Source organism: Lepisma saccharinum, chromosome 6 (genome assembly GCF_977018435.1).
Source record: "Lepisma saccharinum chromosome 6, izLepSacc3.1, whole genome shotgun sequence".
In the NCBI taxonomy this organism is placed as follows: Eukaryota; Metazoa; Arthropoda; class Insecta; order Zygentoma; family Lepismatidae; genus Lepisma; species Lepisma saccharinum.
In genome coordinates this window covers 6,127,479-6,150,862 of record NC_139234.1, presented here as the reverse complement: position 1 = coordinate 6,150,862, position 23,384 = coordinate 6,127,479, and the positions used below count along the sequence as shown (strand labels likewise).

Here is a 23,384-nt window from a genome sequence, read left to right as displayed (position 1 = left end):
TATATATATATATATATATATATATATGGTACAGTGGGATCCATGAGTATTACCGTGCAAATTGTCCACCACCATGTTCGTGCACTTTATTTGACCCAAAAAGAGCTTTAAGAATTAAAAGAAAATTCAAAACAACCTGTCGACAACTTCTGCACCAGCATACATAAAAATCCATAGCTTAAAACAACATAGGATGTAAGAGAAAAATTAATTAAAATAGTCATGGACAATTTGCACGGTAATACTCATGGATCCCACTGTACCACATATATATATATATATATATATATATATATATATATATATATATATATATATAAAAGCTCTTCTTCTCACTTGAAATATAAAGTGATTTTTAAGAAACAGCAAAATGGACAAAAAAAGTGAATTATTTATAATAATTGTTATATATTTGTGATTCCGATTAATTTGTGAGACTAACTGCCAACTTTAGAAGAAAAAAGAAAAGATTAAAATAAATAAAAAAAAAACAATAACGATGTCCAAAGTCGACAAGATAATGCTGACAGGGACAAAAAAAAGAAGAAGAAGAAGAAGAAGAAGAAAAGCTCTTCTCAGTTCTTACGGCTGGCGCTCTAGAAGCTGGCAGGGAAAGTGAGGAGCGGGAAAGCGACCAATCCAGCGCGATAAGAAACGTAGCGGCCAGTAGAACGAGTTTCACGTAGTGCTTTTTCCGGCCGCGTCGTGTCTCTCGGCGCCACTGCTGTTGTCTGGTTGGTCTGTTGCGTAATCCCCGCTCCCCACTTCCCTTGGCAGAACTAGGACCGGCCGCCGTAAGAACTGAAAAGAGCTATACTACTGAATGTAAACAAAGATTTATCCTACATAGAGCGGCCATATTGGAAGCGACACTAGCGCTCAGGAGGTAATTTTAATCGCGATTACTTGGCGTCGGGACATTTGGTCAGTTGTAGGGACATTTTGACTACGTCTGTAGGGACATTGCCGATAAATGGCTGGCAACACTGATAAGGATTTTAAAATGGAACAAGAAGGACCAGATATGGAACAAGAAAAGGCATCAAATAAAAAGTTGTCAAGCAAACAACGAAGGTAACTTAATTCCTAAATTATAAATAATTTCATCCTGTTTACCCTCCACCCCATGTACCACCTCGAGGAAGTGAAATATTTTGCATGGTTTATGAAGATTCTGTTGTTTATAAATGTTTTCAGTCGTTTTTAGCTCGCGGAAATGTGTTATTTTGAAGTAAAGTGAAGCCTTCGCGCAAGGGAATGTAGCATTCACACGACATTCCACAACAGCAACCATAATTTTACGTCATTTATATTAGGAATATTAGATTTGGCTTCCGACGTGTTCTTTCCCTATTTTAGTGTGCACAGAAACTGTTTTTATTATTAAATAGCGGCGAAAGCACTCCGAAAGAGCAAGTGGTAACGGTTCCGATTGTTTCACGATTTTTTTTCGGCATCCATATCATTCAATTCGTACCATAAAAAGTTGGTTATCATGTGACGGTATCGCTCGCCCCCATTGTCCTAGCAGAAATACTAATTATCGTATAATTTTGGCAATCATTGTCTCACGAAATTTGAACCTTCCTTAAAGTAATGGGCGCTGTCTGGATTTCGAAAAGTTATTTGTTTGAAAAAAAAGGTATGAATTTACGGCAATTGTCTGTTATATCGGAGACACATTTCTATCGGATATTTTCAGTTTTAAATGTTTCGTAGTTACCAATTATGTATTGCGGAACATAGTTGAAGGAGCCATTATGCTTTTTACACGAAAATAACTTCGATTTTTCACATTACGAGTAATTCTTTTGGGTCCTTTCTTCCGTTGCGGAACATACAATATGGCGCTAACAGCTGTGGATCATCACACGTCGTGCTTGTGTTTTGTCGATTTGGAGTGGGTATGCAGTGTTTCAACCTTCTTAACCGAAAAATACCTACTTTCGTGTTCATTATGTCATCACAAACCATTGACGTATAGCCCCAAAAACCATCCCTGATAGCCCCACAAACCATTGATGGATAGCCCCAAAAACCATTCACAATAGCCCCACAGACCATTTCCGGCAAGGTTAGTTTAGGTTGGGTTGTTAGGTAAGCATAGTTAAAAAAAATAAAATTCTGGTAAAAAAAGGCACGTTTGGAAACACTGGCGAGACCACATGACTTTCGACGCTCACGCCATCTGCAGGTACATAATGGAAAAAATGGCATAATGTTGTCGCTTTGCACAAAATGTAAGTTTATTATATCAAAAGTGCTTATTTCTTGTTGTGCAGCATTCTACGGTGAGAAAATACCTTCAAGAACTTTCAAAATACTACAGAAACTCATTTCCGTAAGTAGTTTCTTCTGTAAAAATGAAGAAATGTGTCTCCGATATAACAGACATTTACCAAATTTACAATACCGGAAGTATGTCCAATTGCTTTCAAATTCGGCATACTCACTAATTTCGTCCTTGTAATCACGAATCTGCCGTTAAAATTTGGCGGTCACGTCGATTACTTAAGGTTTTGTTCAATATATGCTTTCGGGGTTAGGTTTGGTTCCCTTAGCATTAAAATAAAGTCCCTAAATGCATTCTACTAAGGTTCCGATTTACTTCTACATTCATTCCCACACTTCTATGATATTTACTGTTGCTTGTCGACGGAGAATATCTTGTCCATGACAAGTGCGTAAGGTAATTTTCGAGTTGTTTTTTCAACATAAATAACTTATTTTCGAGTCCAAACAGTGCTCATTACTTTAAGGAAGGTTCAAATTTCGTGTGACAATGATTTCCAAAATTCTACGATAATTAGTCTTTGTGGCCGTGGTGGCTCAGTCGGTAACGCGTCTGACTACCATGCTAAAGGTCCTGGGTTCGATCCTTTCTAATGTTGGAAGCGGCCCCGGCACCCACCCAGCATCGGAGGACATGGGTACCTGGGGGGTAAAGGCAGTCAGGGGTGTGATGCTGATCACATCACCCCCACTCAGGACCGGATCAAGAAAGTGTGGGGCGTTACCCCCAAACCCCCTATACGTGTAGTGTTAAGCGCAGGGGAGCACTTTACCTTTTTTTTAAATTAGTCTTTGTGCTAGGAGAAATCATAAAACAATCGGAACCGTTACCCTTCCTTTTCGCAAAACGGTCTTGCTACCTTGTGAACACAGTGTTGCTCAAGTGTTGTGCAATGAGTGAGATCCTTTGCATGGTGTGTAGATTTGCATGTGAGAAAATGGTGTCTTGTGTAAAGGTACAAAACATGTTTGTCCTACGAACCATTCACGGAAAGGTTAGGTTAGACAAGCATAGTTAAAATTAAGGGTCATCATAAACATAGTTTTGAAACACTAATCATTGCAAAAAATAGTTGTTTTCTTCATAAATCAATGGTGTTTACTCCGTTCACGGACCCACTTTTTTTTTTACTTATTTTGCAATTTCTAGTCGTGACCGCCAAATTTGAACTGCAAATTTGTAATTAAGAGGCCAAAATTAGTGAGTATGCCAAATTTGAAAGCAATTGAAGATACTTCCGGTATTGTAAATTTGGTCAAAAAAACAAAAACTTTAAAAATACCTTACGCAAGCATGCGTGCTTCCCCTGGACAAGGCATTTTCCGTTGATAGAAGCAACATTAAGTATCATAGACTAGTGAGAATGAATGTAGAAGTAAATTGGAACCTTCCTGAAACTAATCAGCACAGTTTTCATTTCAAAGAAGTTCAATTTATGGGCGCAAACTCGCAGTTTCGCATGCATTCCACAGACTACTACCGCTATTTCCCTCTTCCTGAATGTTCACAGGTGGCTCAAAGGGGTTTCGTCTTTGATTTCAGCATTAGTGTTATCAGTAGTAGAGTGCATTTAGGGACCTTATTTTAATGCTAAAATACCTGCCTAACCTAACCAATAAAAAAAAATGGTCCAAGTTCCTTTTGTTTTATTGCGATTTCATCATGGTATGAATGAATGCTATTTTTATGAGAAGAGAACTAAACCTGACCCACCTAACCTAACTACGAAAGCTTTTACTGACCAAAATTTTCAAACATTTTCGGCGGTAAGAAGAATGTACACACCTGAACACTGCATGGTACACAAACTTATTCCATGAACTGATACTGGAAACCTCTTCGTACCTCACATATTTGACCTAGGTAGGAGGGGCAGTTCGTAACTAAGAAATGAATGGCTGTTTGCCAAGTACAGAATTGTATAGAAGTATATAATAATAATCTGTGGTGCGTCAGCCCTTGAAGGGCCTTGGCCTGTCTCCCGACTGCCAGTCTGCCTCCCACAATCCTACCTAGAGGTGTGGAGTTCTTGAACCGGTAATGGGGTCAGCACGTCGAACCCCCAGCCGGATTACGGTACTCACTTGTAGCTCCCCAATTTACTCACGATGGTGGGTTGCCACAGGATGAGAACCCAGCAGTCTGAGCCCAAAGCAGTGCCTTAGACCGCAGATCACGTTACCACAAGGAAGGTGATTGTTCTCCTGTGTTGCTTAGGGTGTTTTTATTCAATGGAAGCTGAGGTGAAAATGAAAACTGGAAAGAAGATTGGAGTTGAGAAATTATCTCAACATGCATAAGTTAATGAAGAAAGAAGCTGACAGTGGCTTTGTGTCGAATGTTAAACAAGTACAAAAATGTGTTTCCGCGGCTACTGGTATGTCAGTAAGTACTTTGAAATGCCTCTTATACTAAAATGAATGCTACAAGGTAACTGGGAATGGATTAGTAACTCCTAACAAAGCACGCAGAAGAAAGAAATTTAAAAGTTATGTGGACAAATTTGACATGTTTGTTATTCGTAGAACAATTAACAAATTTCACGATAATGAAGGACAGCATCCTAATTTAGATTTGTAAGTAAACTGCACATAGCCTTTTCCACTTTCATGTCTAGTAGAATTGTAAAACTGCTCCTATGAGTCACGTGATGCCTTCCGCAGATGACAAACATTTCCTGCTTTGCGCATGCCAGAGGCCAGGCTAAACCGAATGTGCTGTACTGAACAGGTTTTCTGAGTACTTACTCATTTTTTCATCCTGCTTACTTATGGTAATTTCAGTAGGTTAGGCTGGTCAGGGTAGCATAATTTTTGTTCCTTATGTGCCTGTGGTGGTACTATCTCCTTCACATGTTCACATTTTAGCACGTGAAAAGAATGCATCAGACAGCAGCAATTTGTGGGCATGGTCACTTGCACAACCTACTTTTCACAACATAATAATAGGCTCTTTAAAATGCACAAATTTATTTTTCCAAACTTCAAACTTACTTCCACAATCATTTTCAACGTTCTAAACACATCCCTCATAATCCTGTACAACTTCTGAAAATCTATGTACACTCAGAACTGTGACTGTTTAATACAAGAGATTTTTAAAGAGAATGGTGTCACTGCTTTATGTTGTATGTGCAAGATAAATTAACATTATTCACATTAAACCTTTGTAATGAGAGCATGAGTGTCAAGTTTTCCCAATTTTTGATCAGCATATATTTGACTTTCCTTTCTTGTAGGAGGTTGTCGAAACTGGCCAAAAGAAAGGAAAGTGGAGGTGGAAGAAAGAAGTACTTTGACTTCATTGGTGAACCAATGAGAGAGAAGCCTGTCACGGACATTCCAGGGGTTGGAAATTTCATAGGGAAAGAACTGATTCAACAAGGCTTTACGCTAGTAAGTCCTGAAATTATATACATTAGTTAATTTTAAATTAATAAAAGAGTAGAGCACCACATTGTTGGTTGTTAGGGAGATTTCAGACTGAAGTGACACAACAGGTGACAAATGACAGCAGGGGTTCATGCCAAAGTGACAAGCAACATAGTTCCCTTCAGTCTGCAAGCAAGAAATTACTCCTCGTGCATGAACAACAGAGGTGACGTATGCAGCTTGTCTTGTCTCTTCGGTTTGAAAGTTTACATTGATAACCGAGGGTTTGTTTTAAAGTGACATGAGTTGCTTGATGCTTTGGACTGAAATTTACCTTAGTGATAACTAGAGACCGGATGTTAGGCAAAATGCCTATTCTTTCCTGTTAGAGATATGATGAAAACGAGTGTTGTGAAGGCCAGGGGGGAGGGATTAGCTTCATTTAAAGGCAATTTTATTTTGCCTATTTCATACGATATTGCCTATATTATTTCATAAATGCCAGATATTGCCTATTTTAGGCATTTTATTTAAAATTGGGACATGACTGAACTCGGTGTTACAATTTCCGGATGGTGTTAAGCTTGAAGATGTGCTTTTGTTTGTAACAGATGCAGCGCCATATAGAACAAAGCAGCAACGACCCTTAAAGTTATTTTCCCCGCTATGCTGCACATAACATGTCTCGCGCATGCTCTCCATCGAGTTGCAGAGGAAATTCGTGTTTCATTTCCCGAAGTTGACTCTTTAATTTCCAATGCTAAGGATATATTCCTCAAAGCACCATCCCGGGTTCTTTTGTTTAAAGAAACAGCCCCTGAACTTGCTTTGCCTCCAAAGCCAATACTAACTATATGGGGTACTTGGATATCTGCTGCAGTATATTACGCGACCAACTATCAGAAGGTGGCTGAAGTAATTAATTCCCTATCTGAAGATGATGCAATATCAATTTGCGTAACACAGCGTCTTTTGAACAATTCTGTTGTGCGAAACGACTTAGGATTCACCACCACCCATTATTCAAATTTGCCAGACACAATAACATTACTGGAAGAGAGAAGTGAAACACTGATAAATTCTATGGACCGTTTTCATTCTGCAGTTGACCAAATTTGTGTTGTATCAGGTGCTAAAGGTCAGGCTGTTCGTGAGAAATGTTAGCCAGTTATTGCAGCTAATAAGGACTTGGACAAATTAAGGGCAATTCAACAAGTTCTGAGGGGTGAAAATATACAAACTGAGTTAGATCCACACCTTCTTACGGGCTTTAAGTATGCTCCGGTAACATCTGTGGATGTTGAAAGATCTTTTTCAATTCTAAAAAATGTGTTGTCCGATCGCAGACATAACTTGTCAGTTGATCCCCTAAAGAAATACCTTGTTGTGATGTGCAACAGCAATTAGTGCTTCTTATTCAGAGACTTCCAAACCATACAGTACAAAATTGAAATGCATTTAAACAGTTTCTTAGTTCGAACTGCTGTTTATTGGCTATTTGTATTTTAATGCCTATTTTACTGCCTATTTTGAAAATTATAAGTGCTTATTTGCCTGCCTATTTTATATATTTTTAGTGCCTAAACATCCGGTCTCTAGTGATAACACTGAAAGTGAGATTATCTAATCCAGCTGTTCTCAAACTTTTTTTCTCATTGTACCCTTTAGTCGTAGCTAAATGCCTAATGTATCCCTACCATAGGTTTTTTTCCCAAATAGTGGGTTTTGGAGAATTTTTTTGACTGCTTGATTGGTGGGACATTTTTGGTATGTTGGCGACATGTATCTACAGTAGAGGAAAATGGCATTTGGGTGGAAAGATGGTAAACAAATAAACATTAATATCCAACATTTATTGTTTTATTGGGTGTTCCTACGTTTCCAATCTTTATGATAAGTTACAAAAATAAAAATGTGAGAAACACATGTATGCTAAGAAATATGTATAAAATACTAATTTCCACATATTTTTCCAGAGTTATTGAAGAAACAATTTGGAGTTTTTTAAATTGTAAATCCTCTTGAGTTTCTAGTGAGAAGGATGTATCTGACACAGTTTCTTGATGTCTGGTTATGCACTTTAAACTTTCAAGCGGAGATTCGGCTCAAAATTTAGTCTATTATAGATTTCTGATGAGTATTTCATTTCAAAAATATATGAAACAAACATAAGTGTGTCAGTGACATAATCAGCCTTATTTTTCTCTTGAGTGTTAAGGTTATCAAGTCTGAAACAATGAAGTCTGCTCTGCACACCTGCAGTAAAAATGTTGTGGTGTGGGTATTCTCGATTGCGTACCCCCTTTACGCCTACCACAGTTTGAGGACCACTGCTCTTGTCACTTCAAGATGTGAAAATACGTAGTTAGTTACCAAGGATGGTTCATAAAATGATGAGGAAATTTATCTTTTTAATGGACAGGATATTAAAAATAATTTTATGTCACATTAAACTTCCATTTGCAAGATATTTAACTTTAGAAAATGTTAGACCTTTGCATTTACTAGTTGCAGAGTTCTTAACAAATCACTTTAGATAAATTGTTGTCTTTCATGGCCAGACAGGATGTCTTGAGCTGCAGGTTGGTGTGTTGGTGCTTACTGAGATTCCGATAGTTGACATATATGTTCAGTTCAGCCTAGGGGTACTTGATTAGTATTCTGAAGTTAATTATTCTTACTGGTGTGCGAATGATCAATAATGTTAAAGTTCAGTTTCTCATGAGACTAAAGATGAGTTCTACTTTCAACAATTTATTATGCAAATACCTTGGTACAGTAGATGATGTTTTATGATTTACATGATGCACGAGATGTCAAGGTTTTACATTACATTATTGTGCCTCGATGTGATGTGACAAACACTGCTACGATAGTCAATCTCCTTCCAGACTGCACAACATTTCAGGTGTTACTGAATACTTTGTTCTTGATGTGTTCCCACAAGGAAAATTACATGGTGATTAAGCAAATTGAAGGATGCAAAATGCTTTCTCTGCAACAGGAAAATGCCATATGGTGTGGAACTATGTACAGTGCTTCAGGAGTAACTATAATAGAATTAACTACACACACACACAAACAAACAAAAAAAAAATCAGATGGTCCATGGCCATGAAATTAATTATAAGTAATTCAAAGTGGGACTCGCTTGATAGACCCAAACATACAGGCAGAATATGCTTCCACTGAGATGGTTTCTATTCTAACCCAACTGTCTACTTGCAACAAAATAATTCTTAATTTGTAATGTATAGGCAAAATAATACATATATTCAGATTCGGAGCTGATTGACTAGTCACTGAGCATGGAACATTACATTTGCTAACTAGACTTTCAGATATAGAGAAGGAACAGAGTATTGCCAACTGTGCTGTATAACCATGCCCATAGACAGTATTGCAGGGTGGTTACTCAACGAGAATTCTGCATTAATTATTTGTTCCGGGAATTATGCATGAATTTTTCTCCGTAGATGTGAAATATTGCAACTTTTATTAATCCAAATCCTGTTGAATTTATACATATTTTCAGATGCCTTAAGCAAGGTTTTCAGAGTTTAGCTTTTATTTAATCGAGAAAGGAAAAAAAAAAGTTGCATGGAAAATAAAACAAAATACTTTCTTAGTGTCCTTCGCAGAGCAATCTATCTGACAGATGGAAGAATATTGCATGATAAGAGTAAATTTGAGTTCGAAACTGTTATACAATTAACATTTTTTTGTAGATTACTATATCCCGTAACTTGTGTATTTCGAGTCTCAGTATGCGAATTGACAAATGTAATCTCCGAACCTTAAATTAATATTTGAAATATGTATAGCGTTTAATTGAACTGAATTAGAATTTTTTGATACTGTTAATATATTTATGGGGGTGTTGAGAGACGGAAGTATGTAAGGTTGAAAATAGTAAAAAAATCTCTGCTTCTTTACTCTTGAATTTCTATAAAGTTTGGCTTGAAAACATGAATTATCATGGTCTTTATCAGGGAACCACTCTGTATTAGATTCTACACAGATTAATGTTAAAGTGGGAAAACCTCCTCTTGCAGGCCTAGGTAATCAGGTAACTACAAAATTGATCATTCCATCAGAAATATGGACTTCCTAAATATCTTTCCTTTTGGCATTAATTTAATAATTTTTGAGGCAAATGGGTATCTGGCATCCTCGGAACATGTTGATTACACTTTAACTGATATTTTTAAATTTTTTCCACCATTGCTTTGACCTTCCGTTTATTTCGTATTTCTTCACTTCTAATTTTGTCTCGATGGGTTAAGAATTGCAGATGATATTCTGTAATTCGAAGAGTCTATGTGTAGAATTCTTGTTGTAGCTTCAAAATATTGACAGTTCTATCCACCACCTATAGTGGGAAGCATAATGAAGCAACCTTGCAAAATTTTCTTCAAGATCGCTGCCAGCACATACAGTGTAAAGCCAGCCATTTCACATTGCCACTGAAAATATATCTGTGAATGACCAGTATCTCATGATTGACGGTTTGGTGGTCCTGCTCTAGTGTAATTAATAGGTAGAACCAGTGGCGGCCGGCGGCAAGTGTGATGGGTAGTGTCAACGTGATCAAGAAATCGAGAAAGGGGGGGGGGGAGGGAAAAAAAGCAGCTCCGCAATGCTCCCGCTCCCTCCTTGAGGTTGCCCCACTGGCCAAGATGTTTATCCTTGTTTGGTAACGTGGAAAACTGTGGGTTTAAGTAATAACACACTAATATGATTCATCTTCACTCACTAACCTATCTTTATACACTACAGGACACTTCACTAAATACACAATTACACCACCCCCTGCCACCTTCTTCCCGGCTCATGGTGGAAATGTTACTCACTGAGACTTCTCACGTGTTTCAACTTGGTTAGGGCAGCTCTTGGGTGGCGCGGACCGCTGCCTCGCCGAGGATACAAAACAGCTGGCAATGCACGCAGTGAGGAGGTTGGGGCGGTCGTATCTAGTCTGTGGTTGGGGCGGTCATAACGTCAGCTTGACCGATTGCAAGACTCGAATCTCCTTGTCTGTAAACTATCAATGTATTAATTTAACAATACTTGGGCTATGTATGCATTTCTTCTGAGGGTAGTGCCATGGCACGGCGGCTCTCCCCCTTGAGCCGCCGCTAGGTAGAACTATGTATGTATGGTGAATAAAACATCAAGATTTTGGTGCAAAAATTAGCACATTTCTGTGTCAAAAACTATTAAAAAATTGTATATCAGTGTTAAAATGGTGAATAAAACTCCAAATTTGATTTAAAATCTATACTTATTACACAAAAGAAACATTTCCCTTCTAATAAAATATTTATGTAGTTCTGCTGTGTAAAGGAGGCCATTTTTGCTTCACAAATATTTGCAGCACAATTAATAAATTTTAATGTGATTTGCAGAATAATGCAGACTTCAGAAAGTGGCTCATCAGTAAATAAACTCTACATTTTGTGTCTAAAGAGTTTATTTCACATTTTGCAGTTCGTTTTGCATACTTTCGTGACAAGACTTGGTAGGGAAATGCACTTCAAACCTTTTAAAAAACGAAATATGCACGTCTCTATTAATCGGCACTATCAGAATGTGCATACCTATGACCGATGTACCAATTTCCATTTACCATTACCAACGGTCTTTCTCCGCAGTTCCCCAAGATCTCATTTTTCTGGTCTCTGAGAAAAGGACACAGCTGTCTCAAACGAACCAGCATTCTTTCCCATGAAGCCCAGTCTATATTTGATCTCTGCACCTACTTCAAGAGAAAGAAGCCAGTGTGTTCCCGCAATAAACTCTTTGATATCCATCCAGTCCACATTCGGCTCATGTCACCATCAATTCACGTTTGGTTTGATGGTTGAAATTTAGAGAAGCAGGAGGCCAACGGTGGGATGCAGCTAATCACGAAAGTTCAAGCAATTTAAAATTTAAAACCCCCATCGTGACTCTAGTCCTGAACAACAGCTCTGCACATAACAGGCTCGTGTAGACATCATAACTCCTGCGAGCATGCCAGCCAGTCTAGAGTTTGAATATTTCCCTGTCAATGTGACGGATATGCAAATTTGAACTACAACGCTGCCCGAAAATATCTCTTCACCTCAGTGAAGTTTAGACAGCCACAGAACGCATAACTTTAACAAATTATCCGAAGTGAGTTAGTCACACCCAAGTTATGACAGCTAAAATTAGTTAGAGCAACATACTTTTCGCCCTCCAAATCAACCCCGCAAACAAGGAGTTATTGTGTTTTCATGCTACGCGGTTATCACTCCTCCGTGCAAACTTTAAGTCACGTGGGGGTGGAGCTATAGTCAACTGACCAATAGCGAAGAAGGAATTCCACCCCGGTGGCAGCGTAGCCCGCGAATCAAGGGAAAACCAAGATACATCAAAAACAGTTCCAATACATCGCTCCAACCCCCCGGGAGAGAAAAACTTTGCTCTAACAGTTTTTGGTACATCGCTTGAACCCATAAGAAGCTTCAACACAAGACTCCAAAAAAAACTCCTCTTCACTCCAGTGCGAACAGTCATTATGTGTGCTCTCTCATCTACAGTCAAACTTTATTGTTTATTAAGAAGTGCATCAGTATTATTAGTGTTTGTTTGTGTACAGAACATCGCAAGCGCGGCTCGCGACAGTCAGCTGTTATGGTAACGTATGTAGTGTGATGAGACAATGTAAGTATTTGGCCAGCCCATTAAATAATTTCTTACGATTCTTAAGACATAAAACACTACTCACCTCTTCCCCATCACATAATTAAATTAGAGTAGAATTATAGATCAACTTTGCCAAACTTTTCATATGTCTCAGTGTCCTAATTTCTTGTAAATAACAATAATTGTGATTACTGAACTTGGCTCGTGAATAAAGACCAGCGAATAAGGACTTGAATGGCCTTCTCTGCTGGTCATTAACAAAACATCAAATACACGTAATTGATATTGTACACGTTAGGTGATGTGTTCATTTTCAGATTTTACTTTTAATTACTGAACAATCCATGCGTAACGTAACAGAGATTAGAGCCCTTTTTGTTTATATACCTTAGAATTTGTAGCTGCTGCTATAGATTAAGTAACAGTTGGGCTGAAAAGTTCGTAGGCTGACTCATAGATGGCGTTACTAGAATTAAATCCATGTGATTTTTACTTAGTACTAACCTTCAAAAGATACGTGTATAAATTTCACAGCTGCCGGATAATTAGTTCGTGAGATATAGCATTGTGAGTGAAGCAGCTTTTGTTATTGTGAAAAAATGGATAAAAACGAATTTCGTGTGTTAATAAAGCATTGCTTTTTGGCGAAAAAAAAATGCTGTTGAAGCCAAGGCTTGGCTTGATAAACGTTATTCGGACTCTGCACCAGGAAAATCAACCGTTGAGAAGTGGTTTGCTAAATTTAAACGAGGCGAAATGAGCATCGAAGACGATGCACGCAGTGGACGCCCCAAAGAGGCTGTTACCGACGAAAACGTCAAAAAAGTCCACAAAATAATTTTAAATGATCGTAAAGTGAAGTTGATCGAGATAGCTGAGACTTTAAAAATATCAAAGGAACGTGTTGGACATATTGTGCATGAATATTTGAACATGCGAAAGCTGTGTGCAAAATGGGTGCCGCGCGTGCTCACAATCGATCAAAAGCAACAACGTTTTGATGATTCGGAGCAATGTTTAGCGATATTCAACCGTAATAAAATTGCTTCCCCATCCGCCATATTCTCCAGATCTGGCCCCCAGTGACTTTTTCCTGTTTGCAGACCTTAAAAGAATGCTCGCTGGAAAGAAATTTAGCACTGATGAAGAGGTAATCGCCGAAACTGAGGCCTATTTTGAGGCTAAAGAGAAATCGTACTATAAAAATGGCATCGAAAAATTGTATGACCGCTATAATCGTTGTATCGCCCTCGAAGGCAACTATATTGAATAAAATCGAATTTTGTCAAAAAAATATTTTTTACTATGTTAGCCTACGAACTTTTCAGCCCAACTGTTATGTACTGTAGAGTAAGGTTGCACACACTCAAAAGTACAACAGCCAAACCTAGCTGAACATGTTTTTCATTTGGTGACAAAGTGGTCACCTCATCAGATCTCATCACCGCTGTTTTCTGTCGCCCGTGGTTGAATTCCACTACTCTTGCTTGCAGGAAGCTTCCCTATTCTCCTCACAATGCTGGGTCAACACCAAAATGTTTAAGTTCCCACAAGTGACCAAACCTGGGACTGCTTATACAAAAGGCAGTTGTGCTAACCATTTCACTACACAGAATATCGATCCAAGATGCTTTTGCATTGATTATTTATTGCCACTTTGGCAACTTGGAACAATTAGTATGAAGGATACTCCCAAACACCCACGTCTTGAACCTTAGGAACCTAGAAGTTTGGGTGCCAAGATCAGTCTACCACATAATACACTCAGCCATCAAGACAGCAAAATAAATCACATTTTGTATGTGTCTGTATATAAGCCAGTGGGCTGGGTTCAAAACCTGGACTACCTCACAATATCGTAGCTGGCCCCCTTTGTGGAGTTGTTAGCACATCATGGGATCCTGGGTTTGAATCCCGGCACCTTAAAATTTCCTGTTTTCAGTGCAGTTACTCGAACTGTTTCAAAAGCCAGTCTATTTCTATTTGATGTGGCAACAAACTGTGATAGCTGAACATACTGTTGCGGGATGTGAGATGTTTTTTAGATGCTTACTCTATTTTCCCCATTTCTGTATTTTTTTGTAGATCATACAAAATTTCCTGTTCATTTGAAAACTGCTTTCAAAGAAATGCAAGGTTAGCCCTCGATCTAACTGCATTTGAAGCGGCTACAATTCAGGGTGGGAAGACCTGTAGTATGTGGAAAAATCTTGAAGCCCAGACAGGTTGCCAACTCCTAAATAAATAAAGATTCCCAACTCCCAAAGCACCATTATCAGCTTATTGAAATTAGCAATTTTATGAACATTTTATAACTGATTTTTCTTTGGTATTGTAGTCTCTGGGCTTTATATAGCCCAGATTGATTGATTGATTGAGTTGGAGTTTTATGTCCACTTATGCACAGTAAGGCTAATCGGGACTGGACCTACTGTTTAAAGTGGGATCCGAACAAGGTTGGCATTTTGCCTGGGTTTTTTCGAAAAACCCAACCTTGGCAGGTTTGTTCAGATAAAACCTGAGCAAAACTGGGTTTTATTAGGTTTTTCAGGCTATGTTTATAAATACATATATTTTAAAAATGAAATAAATTTTCTCCGATAGTAATACCAGGTGTATAAGCTTAAATGTGCTGTTTGCTCATATATGGTATTAGTGAGCGTATGAAGCTACCATGGGCATGCCATACCTGGTGTTTGTATGAGTTGGACATCTGCCAACACAAATCAGTGCACATCGTCAGCACGTGCAGACAACAACAGACAGTATTCCTGTGATAAGCATGTCTAGTTTTGTGCCAGAAAAAGAGCATATGCAGGAAGCTCTGCTTTTCTGCTTCCATTTGAAGAAATCGGCTGCCAAATTGCATCGAGTGCTTGTGGAGGCCTACGTTACAGTGCTGTATCGGAAACAACGTGCAGGGATTGGTTTCGTTGGTTCAAAGATGGCAATTTTGACCTGAGCGACAAGAAGCGTGAAAATTGGCCCAGGAAGGTTGAGGACCATCAATTGCAGGCTCTTTTGTACGAGGACGATACCCAAACGCAAAAGATGCTTGCAGAGCAATTGGGTGTTACTCAAGCAGCCATTTCCATGTGTCTACGTGCCATGGGAAAGGTTCAAAAGATCGGAAAATGGGTGCCGCATGAATTGACCGATCGGCAGCTGGAGAGATGCCAAAACACATGATAAATATTGCTCGCCAGACAAAAAAGAAAGTCTTTCCTGCATCGGATTGTGACTGGCAATGAAAAGTGGATATATTTCGAGAATCCTAAACGCAAGAAATTGTGGGTTGATCCCGGCCAACCATCAACACCTTCCTCGAGACCAAATCGCTTCGGCCGGAAGACGATGCTGTGTGTTTGGTGGGATCAACAGGGTATCGTCTACTTTGAGCTGTTGAAACTGTCACTGCCCACCGCTACCACCAACTGATCAAATTGCACCGTGCTCTGTGTGACAAAAGGCCGGATTATCAACAGACATAACAAGCTGATTTTCCTCCATGACAACGCCCCATCGCACAAGTCAAGACTGGTCCAAAACTACTTGGAGACACGCAACTGGGAGGTGCTACCCCATCCCACCTATTCACCAGACCTGGCCCCTTCCCTTCACTGAGCAGCACTTCGATTCGTATGCAGACGTCCGAAAATGGTTGATGAGTGGTTTGCCTCAAAAGAGAAGGACTTTTTTTGGCATGGTATCAACAAATTGGCCGAGAGGTGGGCAAAATGTGTAGCTCGCGAGGGCAAGTACTTTGAATAAATTTCTTGTTGCTTTCTATGAACAAACCATGTGTTTTTCTGATTACAAAACAGCAGATTTAAGCTTATACACCTGGTATATTGGAACATTAAATTTCTACTCTTTTAGTTCAATAAATCAAAAACTGTTTAATATTTTCTGTTAACATAGTTAAGAATTGACAATCAAGGTCTCACACCTTTGAAATGATTCAATAAAAACATACATTACCCATAGTGCAACAGACCATTGAGGGCCTAGGCCAACTTACCATTTGCCAGCCACGCTTCGACCTGATCCTACTCCGAGGTGGGAGATCATCCAACCAATTACGGGGTGATGTGTGGTCAGCAAGATGAACCTCCACTCGTTGGTGTAGGTTTCCATGACCGGGTTACGCTACTCATTTGTAGCTCCCCAATTTAATCATGATGGTGAGTGAGTGTTCACCAGTCTCATACACAGGCCGAAATCTCAGGAGAAAAGTTGTTACGTTTCCCTCAGTAGACTCGAACGTGCATGCTCCTGTAGCCGAAGCTCAAAGCACAGCCACAGTGCGGGACGAATGATTAAATTATCTAAAATACTACGTACTATATTTGACCAGCAGTTTGATTCTACTCTTCCTGGATGGCGTAACAGTTAATAGATCTGTGATCAGTTCCCAGGTTTGCGCATTGCAATACTATACTAATACTTGATAGCTGTGGTGGTTTAGTCACCCTCCGTTGCGGAGTGGTTAGCACAGCATGCTGCAATGCCAGGGATCCCGGGTTTGAATCCTGGTTCGGATGTGGATGTTTGCGTTTGTCCCAATGTGAAAATTGAGAGAAAGTGGGGGATACTACTGCTCAGGGTATTACATTTATTACAAATGTAAAAAAAAAAAAAGAGAGAGAGTCAACATGCTGTCTGACTGCCATGCAGAAGATCCAGGTTCGAATCTTGGGGTGGGTGATCTAAAGTTGGAATTTTTCCAGTCTTGTCCCTGCATAAAGCAGCTCTGGGACTCACCCAGCCTGAAATCAATGGTTCCTTGGGGTTAAAGGCAGCCAGAGTTTGTGATCACATTACCTCCAAAATGGCCGAGATCGAGAATATGTTGGGCCCTACTCCCATATTCCCTGAATGTGCCTTCATGACATGGTGCTATATGCATGGGGAACTTTTACCTTTACCTACTATACAACACATGATAGCTACACACACACTTTTAAATCTGCTTCAATACAGTTTGTTCACAATAGATATATCACACTTGTGTTTTTTCCATTATTTTTGTGGATATTTCAAGCTGAAATATCTTCTCCATGCATTAACCATGCCAAAATTATGAGGCTGACATATTTAATTGTCTTGGCTGATTTAATCCAAATGGAATACCATATCCATCTTCCAAAAGATCTGGTTGCTATGCAAATAACAGTTCCCATGGACTAAACATTAGTTACCCCAATTTGGCCCCCCAGCATACATGTGCAATGTATTTTTAAAAAAGAAAGAAATCAGTCAAGCCATAGCTTATGATATGCCCTAAAATATTAGTCTCTTTTCTTAATGTCCAAAAATTTAGTTTAGGCAGATATTTGAATGTGGCATCAGAATTTGGAGCTTTGAAGCTACCTCAGATGGAATTTTAGTTTGAGGGCACATGAACGATTTTGTATTTGTTTTGGCATCAATAGGCCTGCATAAATAATGCATTACTGCATGCTGCACTGGGTGTGGGACAAACTGGATTGCATAAGGCACCAAGCACTTGTGAAAACTTAAGTGATTTTTCCTAATTGAATGTAAACAACGCAGTAATGTTTTAAAACCACTTATAATCATCTTGTATCAGGAACGTTTATTCTAGGCTAGCTAAGGGGTCTCCCTGATGGTGCAGTGGTAGTGTCAGGAGAGAATGGAGGCCAAGGAAACCTGGCAATTGTCTTTACTAATAAATCAATCTTCTCACTGTTCATTGCCTGTTACATTTACCCAGTGCTGCATGTTCCTCTTAGGCCTGACTTAAGACTTGAACCCAGACTTCTGGCATACCATGCCGTTGACCTACCAACTGTTCTTGAGCCAGCCCTGGTTTTTCACTGAATTACCCATGTTAAATTCTCTGTAGGCTTTACTGATATCATTGAAGGTGTCTAGTTTCTACCATGCTACATATTACCTAATAATTTGGCATGGATAGGATGTGTAGTGTAACAATTTATGCAAAAAAAAAAAAAAAAAAAAAAAAAAAAAAAAAAAAAAAAAAAAAGTGCAGACGACCAGAATTAAACCTGGATTCTGGCAGCAATAGGTCAATAAACAATAGTTTTTTGCAAGTCACATGGAATTGTATATTTTTGTAAGTGAATTTTTACAGTTTGCATGGTATTAACTTCGTAACTCAGCGAAATATTATTAAGAAAAGTATATTAGCTCTGCCACTGGGTTGGCACTAAGAAAAGTTGTCTGGTGGCACCCTCTATGTATGTATGCCATTGAAGTATGTGAACATGCTACATATTTTGTACTTTCACTCAAGTGGTAGACATATTTTGATAACTTCTTTTGGCTTCTTTCTAGGCAAAGCAAGTTTACGACCAATTTCTCCAAATGGACAGAGCCAGAAAGAGGTTTGAGCCATGGCTCATAGAGAGTGGAAAAGCAACTCCAAGAGATGCGTACGGGATATACAAAGCCCTGCTGGTTTACTATGGAAAAAAGCACAACTTGAACTGATGATGATGCAAGGTGATGCATGCAGTTGTTGTTCATGTAAGTCAGAATCATGATCATTGACTGAACAGTAAACGTATAGCATTTGCAAGTTCAATATCACTGTTGTTCTATGAAGACAGTGGAACCTTGGTTTTACATTTTGCTTCATTACACATTCAATCATTTTGGTCCCAGTAGGGCAAAATGCTATAGAATTTTCCCACATTTTAAGTTATTTCATCTTGGTCCCATGCAAAACGTAAAACCAAGGTTCTGCTGTAATTTAACATATATTTTTTAAAAAAGTTATTGTTCAGTTACAAGTACAATATACAATGACATGTTCATTCACCTTTTGCACAAATATACAGTATTCCTACCTGACCTGTGTAAGAACAGTTATTTGCCTATTGATTTTGGTGAATCGCTGACCTGAAGATATTCTATGCCTTTTGTGAATGGTAACAGTGTGTCACCAAGATCAGTAGGTCAATAAACAACATATTTTTGAAAGTCACGTGGAATTGTTGTTTATTTGTGTGTGTGGTAAACAACACAGGTGAAATTTTTGGTATAGAGGAATTAATTTATACGTTAATTCGTGTTCGCCAAAACAATTTATGGATTGTGTATAAACAATAAACATTTTTTGTATTTAACATTACTGTTGTTCAGAATTTATTTAACTTTTAGTAAATTGGTTGATTTTCATACTTTGTGAATATTTGTGATGGCTGTTAAGAATGAAAATTTGGGGGGGGGGGAAGTAGATAAGTTGATTTATGTTAGATGTGTTGTGATTGGCTCTGGACTTGCATATGGTGGCTACTCTAGGACCAAACTTCATACAGATAAAAATAATGAGAATAAACATCCATGCCCACACCACAACTTGAAGCTTTAGCTATAGATGGGGAGATCTTGAGTCCAGTAATCAATGTGTTTTATCTCCAAATCAACAACAGTTCTTGTTAACAAAAGAAATATACGTGAATGCACATCCATATATAAATATACTCCAATGGCTTCTATCAACAACTTTGTACCAATATTATAAGTGCACTGGAACGTTTGTACTTACATTTTTTAAAAAACTGATATCAATTTGTTATGAAACAAGCAAGCTAAATGAATGATAATGATTCATTGATTGTTTCAAAACGATGAATTTGATCCCACACATTGAATTTCAATGGGTTTACTCTTTTATGTATCTATTTAATACTGGGTGTCCACAAAGTTGTGTACCCTGAAGCAAAATATTTTGCCTTATTTCATATTTCTTGCAAATAAACCATGCAAAAGGCTAACAAATAAGAAACTTTAGACAAGAAAAATATATATTAATATCATATCTATTGTCCTTTTTCTAGCATGTTCAATAACCCTGGATACACTTCTTTTTTTCAGCATAGCAGTTTCATGTTAATTACAAGGAAAATGTTCTTAATCTCCTGAGTTTTCATTCATAAAAAAAAAAAATAGTTCTGAACTTTTACTTTTCAGTTTTTACTGGTAACTTATGCCATTAGCATGAGTACAAAATTAAAATGCATAAAGCTAATAATGTGACGAAGCAGTAAATTGTACAATTCTGATACCGATATTTAATAAATTTTGATTATATATATATATATATAGAGACAAAAACTCTGGAATAAAATGTGAAAAAGAACCAGTAGGGCAGATAAATAAAAATATGTAATGGAGACAGTAGACACACAAAAACAAAAGGTTGATATTTCGCAGCAACTTTTGTTTGTTTTGTTTACTGTCTCCTACAGCAGTGGTTCCCAAAGTGGGTGCCGTGGCTGCCTTACAGGGGTGCCACGAAATGTTCCAATATTTTCACTGAAATGACACTTACTTGTTAAGTCTGCACATGGTTTTTCAGGACAGGACTTTTTATATATAAAATGTTTCTGAATTTGAAATGTGTGTTTATTTGGCAAGCAACCTAACCACACTAACGGAGCATTGCAAGTGTTCGATAGGCCTACGTTCTGCCTTGGATGCAGCAGGAAAATTTTGAAAAAGTAAGAGTGCCGTGAAACGAAAAATTTTGGGAACCACTGTCCTACAGTAAAGTCAGTAGGTAGGTCTGGCAGTTATGTAATAGCTGCTGATTGTAGTTTCAAAAAGTTCTCAATGGATAGCAGTACATCTTGGCTTGATAGAAAGGAGTATTGAAAATGGCAGAGAGAATAGCAACATAATGTTATAAAGAAATACTTTCCTCAAAACTTCCAACACTGATTAACAACATACCGTATTTACTCATGTATAATGTGCACTTTTTTCCAAAATTTTTGCCCCCAACAATTGTGGTGCGTATTATGCATCGAATAATTCAAGACTGCCAACATGAAACCATACAGGGTTGTTCCATGATTTTGGGACACTTGCATTGATTTTTCATGTTTACGGAACCCTATCATGCTATATATCTTTGTAAAGCTTAAATCCTGCAGTTTCTGAATATTGTATTCCATTCAAGATAACGACACTAATGTGAAATGTGGTTGAAATAAGTTCATCACAAACATTCTGATTTGTATGGTGCTTTGGATGAAAGAAAACATAAGGAAGAAGAAAACAATAATTAAAATGTATTACTGGCCAAATAATAATATATACAGGGTGTTTCTAAAGGTCGTTTACAACGCTTGGGAGGTGATTCATCACACGAAAACAAGCAAAAAGTTTAAGTTCCATTTTTACGACTGAGGCTTCGTTTCCGAGATAGGAGCCTCGCAAAAGGTGACAAAGTGAACGTCACACCTAACTGGGATGAATACTATCACAGATAGAGAGGCGGTTCCAAGGGAATCATAAAGGAATTGTATGTGCTCAGTCCGGAAGTCACTATGAAAAGTTCACTGCACGCATGCGCAATGGAGTCCTCAAAGGAATTGGGGATTTCCAGCAACAACAATGCATGGAAAAGGTATGTAACGCAGCAAGAAGGACCGTGACAATGAGAAATGCGTTCAAGACAACACATCCCGACCTCAAACATCAAAACATGACCACCGAACACAAAATCCGAAAAGTTGAGCACGGTTGCATACCCCAGTTACACGCGAGGAATGAACGAATCATGTCATGTGGCATACGAGAGACAGGAGGAGGGAAAGAAAAACACAATATCAGATGATTGCGACAACGTGTATTTTTACACGCGACAACTACGTAATATCCCCCCCACACACACACACAACAAACAACAAATGCTACAATATCTTACGCACAGACAGTCCGTGTCACTGTACACCAACTGAAGATGTCACTTTCACCACACAAAGGGGGTGGGGAGCAATACCAAAAGTGTTCGCACGCGATCATTGTGACGTAAAAGAGACCAGTTTTGGAAGCGCTGCACAGGCAAGTCTGGCTCTCGTAGTCTACGTTTGACCTTCATGACTGCTGTTCCCGCGAGAGGAGCTCGAAGGGTTGGTTCTCTCCGGCAGTCGTCCCAATCGTGTTGCAGGTGCTGGGATATGATCAGCAGTTCGCTCTAGGTTGCCATACGCATTGAAGAGTACTAGTATGTTGCATTGAAAGAAGTTGACGTGGTGGAGTGGGCAAGTCAAGTATCGCAACAATTGGTCTGTGGTGTTCGTACGGTGATACGGCCAATTTGTGCAGTGTGCCAGTGTTAAACAAAAACAATACTTTGCAGTTCCAGCTCCCTATTACACAGATGGCTGCGTATACGACCCAGCAGCTAGCAGACATGCATCTCATGTATGGGGAGGCACGTGGTAATAGCCGTGAGGCAAGGCGTCTTTATGGAGAACGCTTTCCACATAGACGTTTACCGTCTCACACCTTCTTTCAGGTAGTGGACAGTCGACTGCATGAAACACGGTCAGTGTTACCACCGCGACAAGAAGTTGGAAGACCCCGAAGTGTACGCACACATCAGTTTGCAGAAGATGTGTTAAAAGCGGTCGCAGAACATCCTGGCACCAGTACGCGAGTGCTCGCTCGGGCACGAAACACGTCTCATGTGAATGTTTGGCGAGTGTTGTCAGATGAAGGAATGCACCCTTTTAAACTGCAGAAAGTACAAGAACTGTTACCTCGTGACTTTCGCCCTCGTATGGAGTTTTGCCAATGGTTGTTGCATCAGCTGGACACAAACCCTCACTTCGGGGCAAACGTATTGTGGACAGATGAAGCCATTTTCACCAGGATGGATGTCTTCAATAGTAGAAATAGTCATGTATGGGACTTTGACAACCCACATGCACTTTTTGTGGCCCATCACCAGCACAGGTTTTCAGTGAATGTGTGGTGCGGGATAGTACATGATCATTTAATTGGACCATTCATTCTCCCTGTTCGCCTGAATGGTCGCACGTATCATGCATTTCTTAGTGAGGTTCTGCCTGAACTGTTGGAGACCGTACCTTTAGCACTGCGGCAAGAAATGTGGTACCAACACGATGGTGCACCAGCTCATTTCGATCGTAATGTACGACATTTCCTGCATGACGTGTTTCGCAATAGGTTCATTGGTAGGGATGAGCCTGTGCCTTGGCCACCGAGGTCGCCAGATCTCAACCCTCTCGATGTTTTCTTCTGGG

The 23,384-nt window shown here is 39.0% G+C and overlaps 1 protein-coding gene across 2 annotated transcripts; it reads left to right on the top strand.

Moving 5' to 3' along the window:
• The first annotated feature begins 641 nt into the window (after positions 1 to 641).
• LOC145988525 (barrier-to-autointegration factor-like) lies at positions 642 to 20,282 on the top strand. 2 transcript variants are annotated; one of them, XM_083123424.1, is made up of 4 exons: positions 642 to 1,074; positions 5,532 to 5,688; positions 18,658 to 18,849; positions 20,203 to 20,282. In XM_083123424.1, the coding sequence occupies exons 1-3, from the start codon at positions 974 to 976 to the stop codon at positions 18,811 to 18,813; spliced, it is 414 nt and encodes a 137-aa protein (XP_082979550.1). In that variant the 5' UTR covers positions 642 to 973; the 3' UTR covers positions 18,814 to 18,849; positions 20,203 to 20,282. The 2 variants fall into 2 exon arrangements, with proteins under 2 accessions (XP_082979550.1, XP_082979549.1); XM_083123423.1 differs by lacking the exon at positions 20,203 to 20,282 and having other exon boundaries at positions 643 to 1,074; positions 18,658 to 20,097.
• Positions 20,283 to 23,384: the final 3,102 nt, after the last annotated feature.

Coding starts and splice junctions, on each gene's coding strand:
- LOC145988525 (XM_083123424.1), top strand. CDS start 974: ATGGCTGGCAACACTGATAAGGATTTTAAAATGGAACAAGAAGGACCA. Junction 1,075..5,531: donor TTGTCAAGCAAACAACGAAG/GTAACTTAATTC, acceptor CCTTTCTTGTAG/GAGGTTGTCGAAACTGGCCA. Junction 5,689..18,657: donor TTCAACAAGGCTTTACGCTA/GTAAGTCCTGAA, acceptor GCTTCTTTCTAG/GCAAAGCAAGTTTACGACCA.